This window comes from Girardinichthys multiradiatus, chromosome 24 (genome assembly GCF_021462225.1).
Source record: "Girardinichthys multiradiatus isolate DD_20200921_A chromosome 24, DD_fGirMul_XY1, whole genome shotgun sequence".
Classification (NCBI taxonomy): domain Eukaryota; kingdom Metazoa; phylum Chordata; class Actinopteri; order Cyprinodontiformes; family Goodeidae; genus Girardinichthys; species Girardinichthys multiradiatus.
Window position 1 is genome coordinate 26,274,450 of NC_061816.1, and position 23,338 is coordinate 26,297,787.

Sequence of the window (23,338 nt, forward strand, 5' to 3'; positions counted from 1 at the left end):
ATAAATAGCCAGTTTTCTTCTGTCAGCTTCAGGGTTATCTGCAGCTGATCGTCTCTCATGTCTCAGCACCTTCTCTGTCACACAAAACCCTCTGCATCCTTCACTTCATCTTTGAAGCTTCTCGGTGGTTTTCCTCTTCCCCAGAACTTGGCAGTTTGGATATTCATCCTTTCTCCAATTTCAATTCAATTCAAATTCAAAAATACTTTATTAATCCCAAAGGGAAATTAAATGTTGTTATAGCTCATATTATGTAGGTTTCTTCAAAGAGTCGTTTTAGATGCTGATGGCTGTGGGCAGGAAGGATCTCCTGTAGCGCTCCGTCTTACAGCAGATCTGAATAAGCCTCTGACTGAAGACACTCTGTTGTTGTAGGACAGTCTCATGAAGAGGATGCTCAGAGTTCTCCATAATGTTCTTCATTTTATGAACAATCCATCTTTGTACAATGATTTCCAGAGGTTCCAGAGGAGCCCCAGAACAGAGCCAGCCTTCTTTATCAGCTTGTTGAGCTTTTTTAAGTCCCTGGTTCTGATGCTGCTTCCCCAGCAGATGATGGCAGAAGAGATCACACTCTCCACAACAGACTTATAGAAGATATGCAGCATCTTGCTGCAAACACCAAAGGACCTAAGGTTCCTCAAGAAGTACAGTCTGCTCTGTCCCTTCTTGTAGATGGCTTCACAGTTGCATCTCCACTCTAGTCTGTTGTCCAGGTGAACACCGAGGTATTTATACTCCTCCACCACCTCCACTTCTTCTCCATCATAGAAATAGTTTTTGACTTATTCCTGTTTCTCTTAAAATCTACAATCATCTCTTTTGTTTTAGTCACGTTCAAAATGAGATGATTGTTTCCACACCATGCCACAAAGCGGTCCACCACCTTCCTGTACTCAGCTTCTTGTCCATCTCTGATCCACCCCACGACTGCAGAATCATCCGAGTATTTCTGCAGATGACAGGAGTCTGTCTTGTACTGGAGTTCTGAGGTGTACAGAGTGAAGAGGAATGGTGAGAGTACCGTCCCCTGTGGTGCTCCTGTGCTGCTGACTACCTGGTTTGACTCATAACCCTTCAGTCTCACAAACTGTGGTCTGTTTGTTAGGTAGTCTTTGATCCAGGAGATTGTTGAGGCCTCCACCTGAGTCTTCTGGAGTTTCTGACAAAGCAAATCAGGTTGGATTGTATTAAATGCACTGGAGAAATCAAAGAACATGATCCTCACAGTGCTGCTGGCTTTGTCCAGATGACAGTGGGTTTGTTGAAGCAGGTGTATGATGGCATCTTCAACTCCAACTCCACAGCGATAAGCAAACTGAAGGAGGTCCTGATGGTTTACTGTTTGCTTACTCAGGTGGGCCAACAGGAGTTTCTCTAGGACCTTCATGATGTGGAATGTCAGGGCAACAGGTCTATAGTCATTGAGGACTGATGGGTGAGTTTTCTTTAGTACCAGAACAAGACAGGAAGTCTTCCACAACACTGGAACCTTCTTCTGGGCCAGGCTAAGGTTGAAGAGGTGCTTCAGAATCCCGCAGAGCTACTCTGCACAGGCCTTCAGGACTCTAGGGCTGACATGATCTGGACCTGCAGCCTTATTCTGATTCAGTCTCTCCAGTTGCATCTTCACTTGACTTCTTGAGACACACAGGTGGAAGGGGGAAGCAAAGGAAGCATCAGCATCTTCTGATTTGGTTGAAGGCAAATATGTAGAAGCAGAAGGGTCTAGGGCTGAGGTGGAAGATAAAACATTTGAGGTGTTACTGGACAGCTGTGGGTCCTGTGGGTCAAAGGAAGGTGGAATGTCTGTTTGGCTGTGAGCAGGAGAGGAGGATGCTGAGATTGTTTCTGAACTGAACCTATGGAAGAATGTGTTCAGTTCATTGGCTCTGTCCAGACCTCCATCGGTCTGATCTTCCTTCTGCTTGAAACCTGTGATCTTCTTCATCCCTGTCCACACATCTCTGATATTGTTTTTCTGGAGCTTGCTCTCCAGCTTCTTCTTGTACACCTCCTTGCTGTCTCTTATCTTGACTTTAAGTTGCTTCTGTAAACTCCCCCATAATTCTGTCTCTCTCTCTGAAGGCTCTTTTCATCTTGTTAAGCAGGTCCTTCAGGTGATCCAAGGTTTGTTATTGGGGAAGCATCTCACGGTACTGGTGGGGATGATGTTATCCACACAGAAGTTTATATAGTCGGTTACACACTCAGTCATGGCATTGATGTCCTCTCCATGTGTCTGGCACAGTGCGTCCCAGTCTGTAGCCTCAAAGCAACCTTGCAGAGCTTCTTCAGCTTCCTGTGACCATTTTCTCACAGTCCTCTTTATTACAGGTTGCCTCTGAACAAGGGGCTTATATTTCGAACAGAGAAAAACAAGATTGTGATCTGATTTGCCTAGAGGAGGTCTTGCTGTAGAGATGTATGAGTCCTTGACATTTGCATAAAACAAATCTAATGTTTTGTTTTCTCTGGTAGAGCAGCTGACAAACTGTTGAAATGTTGGAAGTTTAGCAGAGAGTGAATCATGGTTAAAATCACCAGAAATTGCCACAAAAGCATTGGGGTTTTGTGTCTGTAGCTTAGCAAGAACTGAGCTGATGGCATCACATGCAGTGTCGGCAACAGCGGAAGGTGGAGCATAAATTGTTGCCAAAATAACACTGGTGAACTCTCTGGGTGAATAATATGGATGAAAACTTACTGCCAACAGTTCAATATCTGGACTGCAGAGATGACACTTCAAAGTTACATGTCCTGGATGACACCATCTGTTGTTCACAAGTACTGCCAGTCCACCTCCTTTACATTTGCCGCTCCTCTTTAAATCATTGTCTGCTCGTATGGTTAAAAAGCCCGGCAGAGAAACGCTGGAGTTGGGGATATGATCCTGCAGCCATGTCTCAGTAAAACACATAATACTGCATGCCCGGTACTCTGGCTGGGTCCTTTGTAGGGCTTAGAGTTCATCCAACTTGTTTCCCAACGATCTCACATTGCCCATCATGATCGATAGAAGAGATGGTTTGAACTTCCTCCTTCTCTCTTTTCTCTTAGCTCCTGCTCTGCATCCACAGCATCTTCTTTTCAACTCATCAGGGATCTGGGGTTTTAGTTGAAGTATTATTTGAGCTTTTGAGATATTAATCAGCTGCTCCCGGTTGTAAGAAACAACACCGTTGCCATGGCAATGCATCATAAAAATAGAAAGTATTAAGAAAAATCCTCCAAGCTGCACAGCATCCGACACCGGAGTGGACAGTCGTCCAAAAAAAATCAACTGGAAGAATAGTTCCCAAAAAAGAATAAATCAGAATCAAAAGTAACAAAGCTACTCCCAACCTGCTGCCACCTTGAGCGGCGCAATTCTAGAATTCTAGAATTTGTCCACTATCCCCCAAATCTGACTCCAAACTAAGTGCCTGATTCTGTTTTCAGCTTTAGCCAATAAAAGTTATTATAATCTCAAGTACCATTTAAAACGTATATTATTTCCATTTATTGTTAAAATATTATTTAGCATGTTCCCACGGTCAGTCTTGGACATAAACCAGATACTTTCCACTGGTTGACTCCTACATGCAGTAATTAGATGTACACCTGGTTAGCACAAATTATGCTATTTTTAGCTTTAGATTACATCCGGTAACGTTTTTAAATATTATAATCATTAGCATGTCACCACTGTCCAAGAAAAGTGAGCATTGTTTTCATTAAACTCTAAAACCTTTTTTAACTTTCTTAATGTGCTGCATGGTTCCATGCAGACAGTTTGATCTCTTTAGGCAAACTAAGTTTACACTGTATAATAAAGCTGTTGCCTTTCTTGTAAGGTAAGGTAAGGTTATTTATATAGCACATTTCAGTAACAAGACATTGAAAGCGCTGTATACTTGTATGTATAGTTAAACTGGTCAGTGAAGTATAGCCATGGCTTTTCTTTTTTTTCTTGGAGGTCAACTTCAATTGTACTTCATGGGTTTTTACAGCACCTCTAGCGTCAGATTGATGTGGCTCTATGTTGGGATCTGATTACTAACCCAGCCATGGATCACTGTTCAGTTTTGTTTTTCAATTTAATACATTTTTTTTACTCCATAACGGATGGGATTTCAAATATCACAAAATAAAATAGTTAAATCAAAACATATTCAAGTAAAAGCAAGAGTTCTGCTTTTGTGGACTACTTAAAAACATGGAAATTACAGACAAATTGTACCTTATTTCAGTAACACAAGTAATTTGTTACTTTCCACCCCTGTTGGGTTTTTTCCTCGTGGTGGAATACCGTGACGAGCTAGAGCCACAGCGCTACGCATCGCTCTGTTGAATGCAAGACACAAACAGGATGATTTAATTTATGTGGCACTAGTAGGGGGGCAAGGCTTTTCTGATTCATGACTGGTGAGTTATAAGCGCCTCATGGGTGTTTTCATAAGCCGTTTTGATATATACATTGTGCGGGTGCAGCCTACGGTTCGAGCTGCATTAATGTAGGTAGAATATGAATCAATAAAATGTCCAAATTCGAGGCAGATAGTGATAGGTGCTTCCATGGATGGGGCAGAGAATTCTAGGTCACGTGACCTTATGCCAGCATTCAAAAATGAAATGATACATTAATTTAACATTCAAAATGGCAGACTTCATGGAGCAAGATGCCAATAATAAATTTATTTTAGCCTTAAATGTGCATTATTGTTTAAATTTAACATGTATTCTATATGTATTCAGATAATTTCCTCAGTTTTCAGTTCTGCTAGAATATTGGCAGTAAATGCTCTACACAGGGCAGATGTTAATAACTGATGATCCTCATACAGACAGAAATCAGAACGAATTTGGATGATTGGAAGATTTGTTGTTTTGTTTGTAAATGTAATCTTTCAGTCAATGACAGGGATTCAAGCAGGTTCAGTATTCAAAATCAAATACTTCTGTGCTTATTTGTGCAAATGTATTTATGTGTACGTTTGAAGGTTAAAATGAATAGGATATGATTAAATATCATTCCCCCTATGGATCACAATCGTGCAAAATTAGATTTTTTTTCTTCCTGCAAGCATTTTTTTCATCTCTCTCTCATATTACCTGCTAAGAGAAATATTATCTAGTGGCAGAAATATTTCAAGTAGAAACAAATAATGTTCCAGGTGTGCAAGAAGCTCTTCAAATGTATCATTTTTAATCACTCTTCACACATGCACAGTTTCCCCCACTGAGTTTATTCTTAGAACTCATGCTGAGCCTTTTTACCAGCTTTTTTTCAATTGTGAAACAACAGTTGAAACAGGGATTCCAACATCTTCCCTAATTGCCTTAAAGCCCTGCCATGTGTTTAGATAAAGAAATTCCCGATGCTCTAAATTTTACACGTCAGTGAAGAGAGCCACATTTTATGCGGTCGAATCCCAAGTCATTGATTAATGTTCCTATTAGCTCTTTTCACACACAGAGAAATGTTCACAGGACTCTGCAGACAATTTGGCTCAGCTCTTTTCCCCAGATGTTGTTGACATGAGCTCTTCAGACAGCGCAATAGATTTTCTGCTGGAGATGAACTCTCACACCTGGAAACTCAAGGGAAAACACATGGGGGAACATCTTTCGAGGAGACAGGACATACGCTGTGGAGATCACCCTGTTTTCTTTACAACATGGAGAAAAATTGTGGAAGGGGCTACCTGATGGCTGTCTTTGTGTTGATATTCATATCACATATACCGATGTTTCCATACATGTGGTACAGTCGTCAGCTAAAAGCAGCATGCACGTCTGCAGGCAGGAGCATAACCTAGCAACTCTTATCAGGACCCAGAAATGCTTTAAGATTTGCTGGTTTAAATTTGCTTATCTTTCAGACATTTTACTTGTGGAGCGGGGAAGCAGATGCAAGCAAGTGCTCTGGAGCATCAAAAGGACTGCAGTGTGTGAATAAAAAGGGCTGGTAGTCCCACAAATGTGTCTTGACTAGTGAATATGTGAATTAGTCAGTCTAATACATAATGTTTTGTTGAATCGGTACCATTAATGACATTTTAACTTTCATGAAAGATTTTAAAAATTCAGAAAATAGATACTGAAAGAATTTTCATGTGTAGGTACAAAGAAATTTAAATATTACTACTACTACTACTACTACTATTGCTACTACCACTACTACTACTACTACTAATAATAATAATAATAATAGTAGTATTAGTAATAATAAGGGTGAAGCTCCATCTTAGAAAAGTATATCCTTCTCATAAATCGTTATTTTTACTTCTTGTAATATAAAAGCAAAATCAGTTTACAGTAGTTAAATTCTATCTGTCTACCTATGGCTGCTTTCATGCAGGGTCACAGGGGCTAATCATTTTTATTTAACTTCTGATTTAAGGGTACGTTTTTACCACAAAATTACCTCTTTTAACTTGTTCAAATCTTCTTCTATTATCTAATAAAGTCAGAGGTGAGTAGTATCTAGTTACATTTACCCAGTTACATTTACGTGGGTAACCTTCTGAAAAATATGTACTTTTAAGAGTAGTTTTACAGCACTGTACTTTTTTACCTTTACATATTATGAGGTATTGCTACTCTTACTTGAGTAAAATCCCTGGATACTTTACCCACTGCTAGTAAGATCAAGTGAATATGCAGTAAACAGTAGATATTGTTACACGAAGTACCTCACAGTATTCTAATAAACACATTATTAGTGTAGTATTTATCTCATTAGTCTTATGTGGAAAAAACTGGATTTTAATTTGCATATAACTTTATATTTTTGTCTGTCTAATTACATAATTTTTAAATATTAAACATATTGTATCAATTACTTAGTACTTGAGCAGCCTTTTTACCAAAAACGTTTTTACTCTTACTTGAGTAATTCCTTGTATGACTACTGTTTTACTCTTACTTGAGTAATTCCTTGTATGACTACTGTTTTACTCTTACTTGAGTAAAAATATATTAAAGTAGCGCTACTCTTACTTGAGTAGAATTTTTGACTTCTCTTCCCACCTCTAGTTAAAACTGATGTAAATCCTTTCCACATATCTATTCGTGTTTAATTTGTACCAGAAACTTTGTGAATACTGTTTGTTTCTAAATGAAAACCATTGCTTTCATTAATGAGCCCAGAGAAACCCCAGAAAACACCTTTTAGCAAATAAGACTCTGTATTAACCATAGTAATTGTATCGGGAGTGCGAGTGAGTGTACAACATCCATTGTTGTTTTTTATGTTGGGTGTGTGGGTGTGAGTGTTTCTATGTGTATGCATGATGGTGGGAACATGTGATTGTGACTGTGTGTACCTGTTTTTGTGTCAGGTTGGGTCTTGGGCTGCACATCTTAGGCCCCCCATCAAATGTGAGGCCTATTCCTCCCCGCCACAATCCCTGCAGGTGGCTGGTGTCTCTGCCTGTTGGTGGTTCTCAGTGTCTGGGGCTGGGTGCTTCGGTGTGTGCAGGCTCACTGCCGGTGGCTGCTTGGCAGGGTCTGGGACCCCTGGCTCTGTCAGGCCTCTTCTGGGGTGTGGTGCACCCTTGCTCCGGCATAGATACCCAGAGTGCACTGTGGCTGCTGGGTGGTTCTTCGTGGGTTCCCGCTCTCTGGGTGGCCTTTGGATATCCGTGGCTTAGATCTCCTGCATGTTTGTCTCAGGTCCTAGGGGGCAGGTCTGTGGCTCCTCATGTCTGCTATTGAACATTTTTATGGGGAAACCTTATATACACAAGCGCACTCACAGAAACACCCACAGATGTTTGAATTCAGGTGTTATCAGATATACAGATATACTCTATATTAAGTTGCATTTGCCACTAAATTAATTTTGCATTCATTAATACTGTGTACTTTTCAGTATAATTTTTGTTATATTTCTTCAGGTGTAGAAGCAGTGTTCTACGGTGTTATCTTGTATTCTTTTTATCCTTCCTTTTTTCCTCTATTCTTATCTCCTTCTCTGCCTTTTACCTTTTTGCCCCACCTCTCTCTTCTCTTCTCTTTCTTGCTTCTTTTTTCACTTTCATTTCCGTCTCATCATAGCATTATAGTGTTTAGCTGTAATGCTCCACTTGTGAAAGTAAATCTGTTGGGCTTCCTCTTGGCACTTGGATAATAATTCTGAGTGCTACTCAGCCGGACAGGACACGTTAAAAAGGGAAATAAAATATATAAATTTTATTTTCTAAACATTTTGCTACATTTAGTTATTAATACCTATTTTTATGCCAAATTTATGCCATTTTGCCAAGTCATCTTCATATTCCATAAACAACATTATCAAATATTCTTAGAAGTAAGTCTTGAAGTAAATAAGAACATATACAGTTGCCTGAATTAGCGTGAGAATTTGTTAAATAATTTTTTTCTTCAACTTCAAAAGTTTACATACAGTTAATTAGTAACTGGAAGAATGACCTTTCAAACATGTATGACTTGGGTCAAACATTTTCAGTATCATTCCACAAGTTTCTCATAATAGTTTGCTGGAATTCTGTCCCATTCCTCCTGACAGAACTGGACACCCCCACAACATGATTCTGCCACTCCCATACTTCACAGTATGTTATACTTCCATATAATTGTGTAGGACCACAGTTCTTCCTGATATTTTGGTTAATTTCTTTAGATTTTTCCCTATGGAGTCATACAGAAAAATTGTCTGAGGCATTGCCTTAAAACACATCTACAGCTTTGCCCTCATTTAACTCTAATGTTGTTAATGTTGGATCAGATGGTTACCGAGCCATGACATCATTAACTGGAGTCTCTGCAGTTGTTTAAAGACATGTCATGTGTAAATATCTGGTTTCAACTCAATAAACAAGTCAGTGTCTTCTGATAATCAACAGTTTTTCCGGTGTCTAATGCATTTTTGAACCTATTTCTATGTTGATTTCTTAAAAGTAAATTTATTTTTTTCTATAATTCAATTCAATTCAATTCAGTTTTATTTATATAGCACCAATTCACAACACATGTTGTCTCAAGGCACTTCACAACAGTCAGGTACATACATTCCTATTAATCCTAACAATTGAACAGTGCAGTCGGAGTTAGCTTTTTATTCAAATATACAAATCAGAAATACGGTCACATAACGGTCACATAACTGGCTGGAGCCAGTGTACCTTTTACTCTGAACTAGGTGCAGCAATAATTGCAGCAATAATTGCAGCAATAATTGCAGATTTATGTGTTAAGACTGCATCCTGGTTTGGTGCATCTTTGCTTTTACTGAACTGCTTCCACCTCCTGCATGGATTCCTCATATGAACTGCTTCTTTTGCTTCTGGCTCATTTTTTCACAACAATCCTGTCGGATTAAGACCTTGCAGCTTTGTGCTGCTCTCACTTGTTTGCTCAGCTATACTTCCAAATTTTTAACAGTTTGTCAGCTGATACAGCAGAAAGAAATGGATGCAAGGTTTACTCAGTACAAATATTTGCATACATGAAGCTCCTTTACAATTTTCTGATTGCAGAGGAGCTGAAAATCAGTGCTTTTCACCTCCGCCCACACACCTGGTGTTCCGCATCAACTTGTTCGCATGATGACTATGAAAGAGGTGGTCACTTACTCTGTGGGGATGCTTTGAAGCCAAAGACTAGAATGCACTCTGTGAACCATTTTTCAATAACACTGATGCCATGGCCATGGTGCCGCCAGGGGGGCCTGCTGCTTGCTGTTGTTTAACGACTAAAGTTGAGTTGTCCATGTGTCAACATACGCACATGCCTTTTCCGATTACCAGTGAATGCAGCATGAAAGGATGTTTAGAGTTTGCCCTGTTTATAGTGTTTCATGTTACTTGTTTATACTTATAGTGTAACAAACCACTGCTCTGTCTTTTTAAATTATCAGCTTCTAAGCTGTCGGCTTGGTAAAACGTATGACACGGTAAAGAGGGTGAGCTTGGTAATCTGTATCTGAAGGTCTGATGGTATCTGTTTGTTATGTTGCTGTGTCTAAATATGGTTGTTTTGAAACGGATGCAAACCGTCTATATGTATATTTACAACTTTCATTCATGTGATATTTTAGCTCCCATGCTGACTCCAGCTAGCTACATTCCACCTGTGAGAGACCTACAGTTTAAATGTTTGCAAAAGTTTAGCATCCAAGCGAAGCGAGGTATGCCATGTTTTATTGCTCTTAAATTTACTTGTGAGGAACTTTGCATGCTATTGTATGTGAAGGTATTTGGTTTTATGACTTTGAATCTGGTTTATTCGCATTTTGTTGTAAATACGAATAAACAATGTAAAGCTATGTTCTGAAGGCAGGACTGTAATGCAGTTTCCAAGCTCGCCACTAGGGGCGCGGCTGGTTTGTGAATAATGTTAAAAACAGATATAAACAAAGCAGTGAGAATCATCAGAAGCTGTGTTTGGATAAAGTTTATGTACTATCTTTGAAAGTGTGCGTTCATAAAACTGATGAGTTGTGTAGACTATTCTATAAGGATAATTTGTTAATTAAGTTTGTTGTTCTGGACATTTTCTGTTAGCTCTTTTTACTTATTAGGAGATATGGTTAACGAAGATAAGTTGTTACCTTGAGTTCGTGATTTTTATTATGTTTAGTTGCCATTTTGAAACCACAAGCACCCGTACCTGGAACCTGAAACTGACAGTGAATTAGAACCTTGTTTAGAACCTTGTTTATCAACACCGTATGAGCATCCATTTATGTCTATCTTGTAGTTTTCACGGTGCTGGAAAGTGTTCTGGAGAGGCAATAATTATCCTGGATGCTATGAAAAAGAGAAATAAATATTTGCACTTGTCAGAGACTCTCTTCTGGGATTTTTATTTATGTCAAGGGCTTCTACATGTAGGCTGTGAAACGTTTAATGCTGGAAAGTGTTCTGAAGAACTTTTTGTAAATTAAATTTGTAAAAACAAAAGACAAATGGTCTGTGATAGGTTTTTTGCCGTTCCTACTAATATTACAGCATCACAGCATTTTTCAGAGTAAGTCCTTGGTTTTGATCTTGGTGTGCCACACCAAGATTTTTAATGGCCCCATGTGGCCCCCCCTGTGGAAAATGTCTGGGGGTGCCACTTCATGGCTGCCGGTGAATAGATCAGCTTCTGTGTGGAGAACACCAGTTTTCAATGAAGAGTAAGGTGCATCGAGCTGGGGACACACTACATGGCTTTCAGAGTCTTCACAGGTTGGAGTTCACGCTGACAGTCTGGTTTCAGCAGATTTTTGTTTCACCACTGAAAGACTGAGGATCACACAGTTAAAAACTGGACCTGCTGAACATCACAGACTACAGGATTTATCAAACCAACTTAAAGCATTGAGGGTGACAGATTGAAGGGAAAACAGACACACCACTAGGTAGCAGTAACAGAGATATACTCAGAATTCAGACAGCCTATTTAAAACTTTTGAAGTTTATCTCACAAGTGGTTAGGATATAAAAATATTTAGAATTTTAGTTCTAATTGGAAAATGTTTTATCCATTGATGTTGATTGTTTAAATTAAACCCCGACATATATCTGAGTGTCTTTTCTCTTTTAGTTTTTTTCTGCTTCCTCTTAACCACTTTTTGTTCTTCTCAGGCTGAGACTGTAATGCAATTCATTCATTGATAGTTTGTTATTTGGCATTTATAGTATGATGTCGTATATTACCAGAAAAAGTAAAATAAAATGAAAAACGCTCTGTTGCTGGTATTGTGTCCCAGCCTCTTTTCCATTAGCTGTTAGGTTGGTAATCCTCGTACACTGAATGAAAAGAAATAATAAGGAAAGGAGACTTTTTTTTTAAGTTTACATGCATTAAGATTACTGTGCCTTTAAACAATTTCAGAAAGCCCAGATGGTGATGTCACAACTTTGCAAACGTCTTATAGGTTAGTTAACTACAATTGACTTAATTGGAAGCACACCTGTGGACAAACTGTGTGACATCATGAAAAGAATCTAAAGAAATCAGCCATGATATCAGAAAGAAAATTGTTGTTGTGGAGAAATATGTAACTCCAGAACAAAAGCTAAAGACCTTGTGAAGATGCTGCTGAAGGTGCTAAGAGAGTCATTATCCACTGTGAAATCAGTCCTGTACCAACATAGGCCGAATGGTTACTCAGAGAGAAAGAAGCCCTTATTCCAAAAGCAACAAGAAAAATCAGATTAGTTTGTTAATGCACTCAGGTAAATTAGCCTTTTGTTTTGGAGATATGTCCTGTGTAAATTCAAATTCAAAAATGCTTAAATAAGAATAAAAACTAGAAAAATAATAAGTAAGAATAAAAATAGATGGTGGCATGAGGAAAGAACATTATGTGACAGAATTGAAGCAACATCTCAACCCTTTCTTAAACTGACTTGTTATTTAGTAGCAGCTTGTGAGAAAGGTTGGGTTTTTTATACTGTCTATGGAAATATCTGGTTTCTGCTGCAGAACACAGACTCATATTCTGCTGTCTGTAGTGAACAACATAAGGTTTGAGGCAAACTAAAACAAAAAATCATTAGTTTACCATAAGGAAATGGTGACAACTGGTTATGGAGACTGGTTGATTGTGATATATTTTAACCAGTACTGATTGTCATTGGGAAACGATATAGGGGAGGTTCTGAGCCTAGGAGAAGGGACTGAGCCTCAGAGGTTGAAGGAAAAACAGCTAGAGATTTACAAAATACTGGAGCAAAAATACACACTTGTGCTTTATGAGGAGGCCCATGTGCTTCAGGTTTGCTGCTCTCTGTTGAGTATATTCGTGGCAGCAACATCAAAATCATTAACTCTAGAAACAATCCAGAAAACAAGGATCTTCATTAAGCTAACCAGCATGCATTTGGGCTGTTAGAGGAAAACCAACACATCCAGTCCCCACAAGACAGCTTAGCAGACTCTTGCTGGGAGCCGCAATAAGAACCAGTGCTGTGCTGTGCCATCCATTTATATTAGTAACTTTTTTATTAAAAAATCAATCTAAAATATGTATGTTTACCAGACATTCTATCTCAGCTTATATTCAACTGATAGTTGGTTTATGGTCTTGAATTAAAATTGCAACTACATGGTTCCATATTCAATCCATCCATCCATTGTCTATATCTGCTGATCCATGCAGGAATCTGTTACAACAAATGTCATTTCAAGGCACTTTGTAAAATAAATCTTTTAATTTATATACAGAAATATATAGAATATAATAATCCAGTCATATAATAATGCCGTCACCACTAAGCTTTACAGATTATATAATATTTATTTGCCTGCTCTTTCTGACTTCTTTCCTCATTTTCACTAGTTTAGTCTTACTGAACAAGGTTGGCAACCAAGCTGCTTTAGGAGAGCACTTACTTTCACCCCTTTCTTTATAGAAGTTACACAGAGTTCCTTTGAGACCTTACAGCTGATTACCTGCTTTGCTGCTGGTGTGGTGTTTGTGTGCCTCATGTGAGTGATTAAAGTTTCCTTAAATTGCATTGATTTGTACATATGAGCATGGCTGGGGATTTTTGAAATATTTTTCTAAGTAAATAAATCATATTTGATCTAAATTTCAACAATAAATTTTAATTTAATTCAATTCCATTTTTTATATGGAGCCAATTCACAGCAAAAATGTTATTTATTTATACAAATGTATAGTCACTGCAGTCATACAGACAGATTAAAAATCATTTACGTACTCTTCAATCGGATCCAGGTTATAAAAGGAGGCAGCAAAGTTCAGTTTATTAATTCAGTTGATAAAATGTTTTCTAAGAAAATCCAGTTGATTGAATCGAGTCACTGACTTTGCAGCAATCCCTCACACTAAACATGCTTGTGGTGACAATGGAAGGGAACATTCCCCTTTACCAGGAAGACATCTCTAGTAGAATCTTAAAAGTAGACAGGGTGTCTGCCTCACGGACTAAAACTGGGAGCTGGTTCCACAGGAGAGGAGCCTGATAACTAAAGGATCTGCCTCCCATTCTACTTCTAGAGACTCTAGGAACCACCAGTAAACCTGCAGTCTGAGAACAAAGTGCTCTGTTAGGAACATATGGACCAATCAGATCTCTGATGTATGATGGAGCTAGATCATTAAGGGCTTTATATGTGAGGAGGAGAATTTTAAATTCTATTCTGGATTTAACAGGGAGCCAATGAAGAGAAGCTAAAATAGGAGAAATATGATCTCTCTTTTTAATTTTCATCAGAACTCTTGCTGCAGCATTTTGAATCAGCTGAAGGTTTTTAACTGCATTTTGTGGACATCCTGATAGTAAAGAATTACAATAGTCCAGCCTTGAAGTAACAAATGCATGGACTAGTTTTTCAACATCACTCCTGGACAGGATATTTCTAATTCTGGCAATGTTCCGGAGGTGAAAGAAGGAAATCCTAGAAACCTGTTTAATATGGGATTTAAATAACATGTCCTGGTCAAAAATAACACCAAGGTTTTTTACTTTATTATCAGAGGTCAATTTAATACCATTCAGGTTAAGTAATTGACTAAAAAGTTTCTTTTTACAAAGAGTCCTTGATTTCAAAGATAGTCTATCTAACAGGTTGGGCTCATCTGATTCATGGATACATGAAGCTAAGTATCATCAGCGTAACAGTGAAAATGTATCCCTCCCATGCTGCCTGATAATTTAACACACTGAAAGCATACATATACAGTATATATGTATGTATATATATATATATACTCATACTCATACTCGTACTCGTCGTCTTCCGCTTATCCGGGACCAGGTCGCGGGGGCAGCACACTCAGCAGAGACGCCCAGACGTCCCTCTCCCCAGACACCTCCTCCAGCTCCTCCAGGGGGAGCCCAAGGCGTTTCCAGGCCAGCCGAGAGACATAGTCCCTCCAGCGTGTCCTGGGCCGTCCCCTGGGCCTCCTCCCGGTGGGATGTGCCTGGAACACCTCCCGAAGAAGGCGTCCAGGAGGCATCCGGTATAGATGCCCGAGCCACCTCAACTGGCTCCTCTTGATGTGGAGGAGCAGCGGCTCTACTCGGAGCTCCTCCCGGATGGATATGTATATATATATATATATATATATGTATATATATATATATATATATATATATATATACATTTGAGGCCACTAGAATATCATTGGAGACTTTCAGAGCTGTTTCAGGGCTATGAGGAGCTCTGAAACTTAAAATTTTACAAATGGATCTTTGCTGTGGAAGTGCTCACACACCTGATTAGAAAGGAAGATTATATATAGGTCTGTAATTCTTTTAACTTTAAAAGTTCCAGCCTTCTACTATTGGGACTTTTTGAATAGTGTGCCACATAATTTCTATAAATGAAAATGTTATTTTGCAGACTAAAAGGCATTTGTTTTTGAGAATTGTTACATGTTAGTTACATGAATATTCTGTATCTGTTCTTGACTGTGATGATACCATTGACCTTATTGCAAAATTGCTGCTTATTACAAGAAATCGCTCACTTAAGAATGGCAAAAGTATTACAGCATTGTAATAATCTGAAATAAATTGATTGTGATATGTTTACTGATTAACTGATATTGTATAACTTCAGCTGTGCAAGCCACACCCCCTCACATAAATATATACACATCATGTTGAGAATAACATTCTAATAAAAATCATTTCTTTTGATTACAGGCTGCTACAAATCCCAATCCAGTTGTCACGACAACAACATCCAACTCTGCTATGCCCAAAATCAACCCATCGTCGAGGTGGTCCAAGATAAAGATTGTAACAAAGCAGGCAGGCGACGAATGCATCACAGCTATAGAGATCGTTCCGCCAGTGGAGGGAGCCGAGAGGCATTCAATCCCGATCAGCCGTCCCAGGACTGTGGCAAGAAAGTTTGCGAGCATCGCTAGAAGCCAAGTGAAGAGGAAAAGACAGATGGCTGCCAGAGAAAAGAAAGTATGTGTTTACACTGAATAGGCATGTGGTAAAAACTGGATACAGTTGAAACTCAATTTTTTTATTTTACTGTCTGACTTTAAATCAGATTCAACTTTTCCTGATTTAGGTAATCTGTTCTACCAAAATTATTTTTATTTGCTAAATACCACAATAATTAGAATAATAATTATAATCTGGCTTTTATGTTGCTTTTGGGGGCAGGCGGTGGCGAAAGGTTTGTTCTGCAACTGGTGGGTTGCCGGTTCGAACCCCGTGCTCTGTCCATCTCAGTCGTTGTGTCCTTGGACAAGACACTTCACTCGCCCCACCTGCTGACGTTCGTCAGAGGGCTCGGTGGTGCTGATAGAAGTGACGTCAGTCTTTCCCTGTGGAAGACTGATGTCACTTCTAGCAATCTTCCCCAGGGCGGCTGTGGCTACATTGTAAGCACAGGTTACCCCATTGTTCTTAGCATAAAGAAACAGTATTTCAAATGTTTAGTGTTGAATAATTGCATGGCTACACGTTTAATTGATCATGATTCTGTATCTGTATTTATGATATTTTAGGGTCAATAGAATGTGTCGGTGGAGTTTCTAAGCTGAGTAGAAATTGTGAAATATAACTTACTATGGAAGATCATTTTACTAGAAATTGTGCAAATATTTAAAAGACACTTTTATACAGTGTGGCAAAGCTTTTAAAAGAATAAAATTAGTTGAACACTGAATGTTTTATTCAATTAGAGAAGTTTCGATTTGTGTTCAATGGAGATATCATGTTTGAGCAAAGCAGTGTACCGTGTAAACACATATGTGGAGATTTCTTGTTATGATCCAATATGGTTTATCCAAATTCTGAGCACTATGAAGTTGTGAGATTCATTTTCAGCATAGTGTTAGTAGGCTCAGGAAAGCATGGAGCTCTTTAGGCTAAAAGCTAACAGCAGCCTATCAGCGGACATGTCCTGCACTGCCCTGTTTGATACTCTGTTTTCACAGAAACCATAGCTAGCATGAAATAATAGCTTAAAGTAGTTGTTCCAGCTTAGCAAGTAGCTCAAGACCAAATAAGAAAAAAGACAACCAGACCCTCCAGGACAAACACAACACAGCAGCAGTCTATCCCAATAGTATCTGCACACATTTAAAGAAAAATGTTCATTCTGTCCCAACTGTGTCTGCGCTGTATTTGTTTTACCGTTCTGCTGTAAAAGTATTTAACCCTTTACAGATCTATTCTGTTTTGCTTTTTTTTATCACACCAAATTCTTTCACATCAAGTTTTTTCAGACAAAGTTACCTAGATTAAACACAAGCTGAGCTTTTAAAATAATCATTTCATTTATTAGGAGAAATACATCCAACCAAACCAACCTGGTCCTGTGTGAAACAAAAATGTCCCCACTCCTAGTAAGTGCTTAAGCCACGCTTGGCAGCAACAACTGTCATCAAACTTTTTTAACTGCAGTTTTGTCTGTTATGTCACTGTGGCCCACTATGCTTTACAGAATAGGCAGAATTTTGTCATATTAAAGGGTATTAGATTATGAATGGCCTGATTATGGTCATGCCACAGCATATCAATTGGACTTAAGTCCAGACTTTGTCTATTCTAATCCAAAATCGTTAGTTTGTTTTTCTTTTTGGTATTGTCTTTTTTAAGTTTTTGATAGATGGACTTGCAGTTGTGCTTTAGATCATTGTCCTGCTGTATAACCCAACTGTGCTGAAGATTAGGGGACCAAACTAATGGCTAGATATTCTCCTTTGGGGTTTTCTACCAGAGAGCAGAACGAATGGTTCTATTAGACCCTCAAGTAGCAAAGCAGACCCAGATTACCACACTACCACCACCACCATGTTTGATTGTAGGTAGGATATTCTTTTCCTGAAATGCTGTTCTTGAATATTATTTAGATGTTCCAATGTAGATGTTTGTTCATCAAGATGTTTTTTGGCAATTATAAGACGGGCCTTTATGTTGTTTTATGTCAGCAGTGCTTCTGGCTTTGGAACTTCATAATGGAGGCCATTTTTGCCCTGTCTCTTTTTCTCATTGTTGAATCATGAACTCTGACCTCATCTGAGACAATTTAAGGCTGCGTTGTTTTAATTGTTCTGAGCTCATGCATGATTTGTTGATGAGCTCTTGCAGTAAATTTGGCAGGCCGGCCACTCCTGGGAAGGTTCTCCACTGTTCCAGGTTTTCTCCATTTATGGATAATGGTTCTCACTGTGGTTCTCTGGAGTCCCAAAGCCTTAGAAATAGCTTTATAACCCTTTCCGGACTGAGAGAAGGGTATGGCTTTCTCAACTATTCTTGAATTTTTTTAGATCGAAGCATGATGTGCTTTGAGATCTTTTAGCCTACTTCGTGTTGTCAGATAGGTTCCATGGAAGGGAATTTTTAATTCTACAGGTCTGGCAGTGATTAGGCCTGCGTGTGGACATGGAAATCACATCCAAAAATATATTTTGAATATTTTAGCAGCAAATTCATGATTTAACAATGGGGATAATTATTGCTTCACAGAGAAGGTTTGATTGGATAATAGTTTTATTCATCATTTCAAAACTGCCTTTTGCACTTGTTCAGGTTCTCTTTATTCTGTCTCCCTGTCACCACTAATTCTGGGGTGGGTGGGCATTTTCACAGCACTCTTGTTTCTGCAGGTAACAATACAACAATTCAGACAAAATGTCAGGTTTGTTTTATTGGTAAGTTGGATACTAGCATGGGTATCTTAACACAAATGTATAAACAGATGGCTAGAAGAAAGCAAGATGCCAACAGTGTGGTGACATCACAAATGCTACTAGATTAAACTGAAGTTATTCAGCTGCAATAAACAACTTTTCCAGCATCCTTGGCTACTTGCCATTTTAAAGCAGTTGGCAACACAGGGCATGAAGAAGGCAACAGCTATTATGTGCATGTATGCCAGGAAGAAAATAACAGTGGTGCTGCGGTATGTCCAGTTCTGGCCCTACCATCTGTGTTGATGCTTTTACCAGCAAATGTTTTCTTGAATTTCAAGAGATAGTTTGCATAGTGGCTCAGATGTCTGTTCAAAAAAACATTTACAGTTTGAGTCATGGATTTGCCTTTTTGTTCTCTCTGTGAGCAGGGTTTGCTCCTCAAATTCTGATTCTGTAAATATACTTGTTGTATTAACTGTTGATGCAGTTGAGGTAGACTTCTTATTGTTGGCCTTGTGAAGCAACCGTGACCTATGATCTGCCCCAGAGCTTTCCTGGTGGGATCGGCTCCAGTGCCTTGCGACCCTGAACTGAATTAGTCATAGTTTTATTGCAAGGTACACATTATGATGCCGGTAAAGAAATAATCTTTATTATTTTTTTAATGTGCGTAAAATATTCTGGACCTTCAGCGTATTATAATACATGGCATTTTAAATGTAAAAATGTTATAAAATGAGCATCTTCAAATGATTTCTTGTCTATTGAACAACTCATTCATTGGGCAATATTATACTCTTTGGGCCATAGTCTACTATTAAAATGAACTTTTCTTGTCTTATTTGGTTATAATTTCCACACATTTCCCACAATTTAGAGTGAATTCAGCTTCAATATTTACCTCGCTAGGGAGAAGAGGGTAGAAATCCCATTCACCTTCCAACTTTTACAGTATTACAGATATCTGTACCCCTCGCTGCCCTCATCAGTCTCACTTTCTCCACCCAGCGGTTCTTATAAGTCATCATCTTCATCACTTCCTTATTTCTAAGTCACCTTTACTATGCTCAACTGGAATTGTGATTTCTACTCTCTTCTTCTGATAAATATTATGAATTAGTTGCTACCATGATGATAATTATAGGCATCATTACGCCTGGGCTGAAGCCCCAGATGCTTTCTGAAAGAAGAAATTTAGCACATTTCTGTTAAAAAGATGCATTAAGCCCTATAATAACATTAGACTTCCTATTTTTATTTAAAAAGAATCAGATTTGTTTTTATTGTATTCCATATGAGCACTGCCCGCCCTGCGTAATCTGACAATGAGTCAAAAGAAATAGAAGCCCAAATACTGACTGAGAATGAGCTAGTTGTGAACTGCAGCTACTTATTCACAGAGGAAGACATGAAGTGGAGATTCACTAATGAGAATCATCAGGGTCATGATGAGGAATTTTACCTGAGTTACAGGAAAAGTTAAATGACCTGGCCGTGATAGAAAACAGCTGGAACCCTCTCTATGAGCTTCTAGCTGGATCTGCATCATGACCTGAAAATATCTGGTCCTTTACTTCAGTCACAATCAAAGCATTTAATCCTAAAGCAGCTGAACACATTAACAGGTCCTTCAGATCAACATACTGGATACCATTGCAGCAGCCATAATGGGACACAAGATGAGAGTGCAAGACAGGTCCAGGATGAGGCTCTAAGTTATATTTGAAGCACCTTTTTCTCCACATAAAGCGTTTTATAGTAAAGATTTAACGAATGGCTCACATGTTCAGTGGAGAACAATAGAATGTGTTGTAAAATGTTTCATTTAGTATTGCTGGCAGGTCAAATGAAAATAGTTGAATAAAGGGCTGGAAAGATGGTAGTAAAACAGAACAGGTTCATGAAACATGCAGAACGTGTATCAGAAAGTTCTTCTTGTGGATCTTAGAAGGCATAATGTTAAATGATGTCAGAACAATCCTGTTGGTAGCTATTTGTGAGCATCTGGGTAATGAGCCCATCCTGGAGAAAGTTCTCGGTTTGCACCAGCACACAGGTGACCAGTGATTTTGATCAAGTCTGTGTTTTCTCGTCACACACACAATAAAATATTGTTTTCCCAAGTCAGAGAAGCACTGGTGAGTCTAGTGGAGGAGAAATGTTTCTTGCTGTTGCTGCAGTAACTGCAGAGCTGAGCTGCTTCCTCCATAGATTCAGCCTGGAGGGATTTTATTCAGGTCCTTTCAATAAGTACAGATTCTAACAGTTTGTGTCATCATTTATGAAAACAAACAGTGGATATTTTATGGTGTAGATGAGTGAAAATACAACAAATACATACAATTTTGATCATACAAATATTTTTAAATATACTAAGTGAATGAATTGATGTATAATATAAATTAGACTTTAAAAAAAATATTAAAATAAAGTCTGACTCCTTCTCAAATGAATGATAACAACAATATGGTGGGGTTTAAAACCTTACATAGAAGTGTATAATCTAACAACATCTGGTGCAGAAGTGCCAGCTGAGCTGATTGGGCAGCAAACAAAAATAAATAATATTTAGAGAATTAATTTTAACCAAAGGTTTGGAAAGCTCTCCACAGAATTGTTTTTGAGATTTTACTATTAGACTAAGATCTAAGAAAATCAACTTTATGCCAGTGTTTGAAATGGAGTGGAATACTTGGAACAGTTTTAAAGGTCATTTAACGTGGTTCTGATGATAATACAAGTTCAGGACAACATATATCATTTTCTGCTACAGTATATTGTTGATTTAGGGCAACAGCTGCAATTTAATGTGTTTCTGATCTTTAGGTATTAAATAAACCACCATTTACAGTCAATAATTCAGATTTACATGCCTATTGATGCAGATATATTTTTCCAGACATAAAAAGTGCATTTTTTGTGCAGCAAAACGACAAAACTTTCCTTTGAAAGAAAGGTGCATAAGGAGTTAGAAGATGGATTTTTATAAGTCCTGTAACAAATTAAAGTACTGTTTTGCTTGTAGTTTATCCTCTTTTTCCAACTTAGTGTACCATTCAAGGGATGCATTGTGGAGATGTGACAGACTAGTAATGGGTTTGCTGTTGTGCAACATGGTCCCATAGAGTGTTGAGTTAGGGATGTGTGTAAGAATGGTCAGTCCCATACCTGGAACCCTGTAAACAATATTTGATGCACCCCTGCAGAAGAAGGACGGGATTTGGCAGAGGGGCTGAGCTCACGACTACATAGTAGAGCAATCTTGTCAGGATTTTATCAACAAAAGAACATCTGCGTCTCTGTCATTGCATGGTTTTATCACATAGCTGATCCATTATGCTCTGATGGTACTGGACACGCTCTTTTCGGAGGTTTAGCATGAATGCATGCGTTTACAGACGATATTGCTTTTATTGGTTTTTTTTATGTTTTGCATGTTTCATTCAAGCTGTGCATAATAGAAGGCACAGCAGTAATCTCCATCACAAAAGAGGAGGAAAATGCTTAAACCTAATCTTACAGAGCTATGTATTACTACTGCACTGCCTTCAAGGTTCCATAAATCCACTGTTTTAGAAACACCCTTTTTTTTATATAATATATTTTGCAGTTTTAGAATTGAGTTGTAGCTGTTTGTATTTTATTCCTTTTAGGTCAACTAAAGAGTGATTAATCTCTCAAGTCCGGTGCCAGCTCTACTGCTCCCCTCCAGATATACTACTGTCAGATCTGACACAACCTGTTTGGATGTATTTTGGTTCACTAGCAGACAACTGATGGGTATTTAGTGAATTCCAAGGAGCTGAAAGGTTTTGAGCTTTCGCCATCCGTGGTGGCATCATGTGTGGAACAATGGTGTTATTCATCCGTGGTGGCCCTTGATTCCAGTCACAGTCCAAACCTGGAGTATCTCCTAACTAAACAACCACCTTTCTTAACAGTGAAATTGTGGGGTTTTCTAGACAACTGTCAAGGCAACAATTTCTGTAATAAAAATCCTTGTTTTTTGCTCTTATGTAAATTTCTAGGAAACTCAAATTTGGAGTGTTCCTCACTTGCAAGCCACAATCATTCAAATGAACAGAAATAAACTCTTGAAACATCATGAAGGTTCTTGTTGTCCAAGAGAGACCACACCCAGACCATCATGGTTTTGTCCACATAAGCCTCACATAATCCTGTACCTACCAGACACAGGTATTGGATTCTTTGGGACCCTAAGTCTGTCTGTCATGTTATTGTTCCATTTGTGAAGGCCCCAGTGCCTCATCTTGATGTGAAGGCTCCTTTCAAAGTAAATCCTGTATAAATCTATTGAGGTTCTACATGTGTACCCAGTTATATGCAAATGAAAGCCTTTTAGAGTACACTTTGCTATTGTACTCTGCCATGCTCTGTCAAAAATCTGTTTTTGTGGAACAAATGATGCTTTTCATGCAACAAGCTCTAATATGGCAATTAAAGCTAGAATCGAAAACTGGTTATTTGCAGTTATGTGAAGATGTAACGCTGGTTCCTCCCTTGAAATAGAGGTCTTTTTTGGGCTTGAATAATTCTTACTTCTCTGTTGAAAGTAAATGCCTTTGAAAATGCTTGGGTTAGATACAAGGACGTAATGGCATTCACTGCTTTTCAGTTCTATTTTATTTATATAACACTGAATCACGTGTCCTCCCGAAGCTATTACTAGCTGCAGCTCACACATACAGTTGAAACTATTTCTCTGTGTAAAAAAACTTTTTTCCGTTAGGTTTACTAAAATGA

The 23,338-nt window shown here is 38.5% G+C and overlaps 1 protein-coding gene across 1 annotated transcript in view; it reads left to right on the plus strand.

Moving 5' to 3' along the window:
* The window catches only part of chrm4a (cholinergic receptor, muscarinic 4a), a 62,158-nt gene that overhangs the window by 35,679 nt on the left and 3,141 nt on the right, over positions 1-23,338 (plus strand). The window contains exon 6 of the mRNA XM_047355659.1: positions 15,618-15,890. Within this exon, the coding sequence (XP_047211615.1) occupies positions 15,618-15,890 (273 nt within the window). The remainder of the gene's footprint in view (positions 1-15,617; positions 15,891-23,338) is intronic.